Source organism: Chionomys nivalis, chromosome 7 (assembly GCF_950005125.1).
Source record: "Chionomys nivalis chromosome 7, mChiNiv1.1, whole genome shotgun sequence".
NCBI classification, from domain to species: Eukaryota; Metazoa; Chordata; class Mammalia; order Rodentia; family Cricetidae; genus Chionomys; species Chionomys nivalis.
Genome location: NC_080092.1, coordinates 23,887,886 through 23,890,940, shown reverse-complemented (window position 1 = coordinate 23,890,940; position 3,055 = coordinate 23,887,886). Strand labels below are relative to the sequence as shown.

Genomic DNA, 3,055 nt, shown 5'->3' with positions numbered 1-3,055 from the left:
AATGGCTTTCCATTAAAATCACCCAAGCTGGTTAGTGGGCTTTCAACAATTCTGACACTAAGGTAGCTGCCCGGCCGTTTATTCCCTTTAGCTTCATCCCACCCTGCTCTCCGTTACCACTGACATTCACACGAGCTGTTTCTAAGTTCTTACCTACCTCGGGACTTGTAAATACACCTACCAAGTTACCTAAAGGACCCTTCTCCCATCCTTTAAATGACAGGCTCAACATGTCCTTTTCTCCTCCCCACCAGTGCATTCAGAAAAAGAAGAAGTTCACACACACAAGCACAAGGCCAGGCTGTGAATGTTGCAGAAAAGAAAGAGGAGAAAGCTCTTTTTCGTGGCGCCTCCTAGGCAGTCGGCTGTGCGAAGATGAAGCTGAATATCTCCTTCCCTGCCACCGGCTGCCAGAAACTCATCGAAGTGGACGATGAACGCAAGCTTCGGACCTTCTATGAGAAGCGCATGGCCACGGAAGTGGCTGCCGATGCCCTGGGTGAAGAGTGGAAGGGTTACGTGGTCCGAATCAGTGGCAGCAATGTCAAACAAGGTTTTCCCATGAAACAAGGTGTCCTGACCCATGGCAGAGTGTGCCTGCTGTTGAGTAAGGGGCATTCTTGTTATAGACCAAGGAGAACCGGAGAGAGGAAGCGCAAATCTGTCCGAGGATGCATTGTGGATGCCAATCTGAGTGTTCTCAACTTGGTTATTGTAAAAAAAGGAGAGAAGGACATTCCTGGACTGACAGATACTACTGTGCCTCCTCAGTTGGGATCTAAAAGAGCTAGCAGAATCCGAAAGCTTTTTAATCTTTCTAAAGAAGATGATGTCCGCCAGTACGTTGTCAGAAAGCCTTTAAACAAAGAAGGTAAGAAGCCCAGGACCAAGGCACCCAAGATTCAGCGTCTTGTGACTCCACGTGTCCTGCAACACAAACGCCGGCGTATTGCTCTGAAGAAGCAACGAACAAAGAAAAACAAGGAGGAGGCTGCAGAATATGCTAAACTTTTGGCCAAGAGAATGAAGGAAGCCAAAGAAAAGCGCCAGGAACAGATTGCCAAGAGGCGAAGACTGTCCTCGCTGAGAGCTTCTACTTCTAAGTCTGAGTCCAGTCAAAAATAAGTCTGTAAGGGTAACAAATAAATGATCAGACCTTGAAAAAAAAAAAAAAGAAAGAGGAGAAAAAGCCAGCAAACAGATCTTCCTTCTAGCACGCACACAAACGTCTGGCTCATACACATGGAGGTGACCTGCTTTTCTGGAAATGGCTGTATATTCACTAACAGGATAGCAGTAATTATATCCACATCAAAGTTATCATTAACTGAAGGCAGTTAGCTAGAGACAGAATTTACATAGATTCTCTGGGGTGAAGAATTGAATTTTCCCAGTCATCAGGAAGTCTTATAGCACAAACTTGTTCCTTTTTTTTTAACTATTCTGGCATGTTGGTAAGTCTAAAAAGAATGATTTTGGGGGCTGGAGAGATGGCTCAGTGGTTAAGAGCATTGCCTGCTCTTCCAAAGGTCCTGAGTTCAATTCCCAGCAACCACATGGTGGCTCACAACCATCTGTAATGAGGTCTGGCGCCCTCTTCTGGCCTTCAGGCATACAGACAGAATATTGTTTACATAATAAATAAATATTTTTAAAAAAAAAAGAATGATTTTAAATAATGTTTTTATTTCAGAGTTATTGTTTCCTGGCACATTTATCATTACTACATTACAGATTTGAGCTCCTTTTACAGTAGAAATCCCTTCTAGACAAGCAGAGTTGTCTAAGATGATTGAAATGTGACTCACTTTTCCGTCTTTCACCTACCAGCTTTTCTTTTCTCTCAACCAGACTCAACTCTCTTCCAGACCAGGTGCACCTTTGAGTTGTTCTCAAGGCAAAGTCAGAGTTGCACTTAGAAAACACTCAGGTGTTTTCCTAATTTTTTAAAAGCCTCTTACAAATTGGCATAGTTCTTGTGAAAGAAAGCAAGAATCTTTCAAAAGCAAAAACAAAGGAAAATGGATATATCCAGAAACGGGGTGCTGAGGTCAGTGTCAGATTTGTTGAACCGTTGACTGAACAGATGAGGCCACAGAGGAACAGCAGCTGGACACATGCGGGTTGCTAGAGCAACCAGAGGAAGAAAAGCCAGGCAGATGGGACCTCGTATTTATAGAGTATGATGGCAAGTGGTAAGATCTTAGTGCTTTAAAAGAGAAAACAAAAAGAAAAATGGATTTTAAAAGACATCAGTTCTCTCACTAGCCTTCCTAGGTAAGAGGGGAGCATGAAGTAGCTAAAAGCAAAGACCTCAACTCAAGGAAACTGTTGAGTGAAGAATACAAAGCAGATGTTCTCAACCTGTGGGTCACAATCATTTTGAGGGATCAAGAAAACCTTTTCAGAGGGTCACCTGTTAGATATCCTGAACATCTGGTATATACATTACAAGTCACAAGAGTAGCAAAATTCTAGGTACAACGAAGCAACAAAATCATCTTATGGTTAGGGTCACCACAATATGAGGAGCTGTATTAAAGGGCCACAGCATTAGGAAGGTTGAGAACCACTGATAAAAAGTTTTCCCAAGTCCCAGAAAAGTAACAAATACACTTTTTAACCCAGATATGGCATCATATGGGAAAGGCTGCTAACACATTCAGGATAGAGAATAAAAAAAATATCAGAATGGAAAACATATTTGTAGAAAGCACAATTATCTTTAAAACACCAGAGAAACAGTAGCCAGAGGATAGCTCTGCTCAAAGATAATCAGTTACTTCTCTGTGGCTACGATAGGACCCTGACAAAGAGAAACTTAGGGAAGAAAGGGCCTCTTTCAGTTTACAGCTCCAGAAGGGATGCAGTCTATCATGGTGGGGAGGCCTAGCAAGCACACAGGTATGGCAGCTGGAGCAGGAAGCTGGCTCATCACAGTGTCTTCTGCACACAGGAAACCCAGAAAGAAAACAGGAAGTGGAGCAAGGCTGTAAAACCTCAGAGCCCACCCACAGTGACATACTTCCTCCAGCAAGGCTCTACCTCCTAGATG

General features: G+C 43.1%; 1 protein-coding gene across 1 annotated transcript; it reads left to right on the top strand.

Moving 5' to 3' along the window:
* The first annotated feature begins 356 nt into the window (after nt 1-356).
* LOC130877799 (40S ribosomal protein S6-like) lies at nt 357-1,161 on the top strand. The gene has a single exon (XM_057775382.1). It carries the CDS (start codon nt 376-378, stop codon nt 1,123-1,125), a length of 750 nt encoding a protein of 249 aa, XP_057631365.1. The 5' UTR covers nt 357-375; the 3' UTR covers nt 1,126-1,161.
* The last annotated feature ends 1,894 nt before the right edge of the window (nt 1,162-3,055 follow it).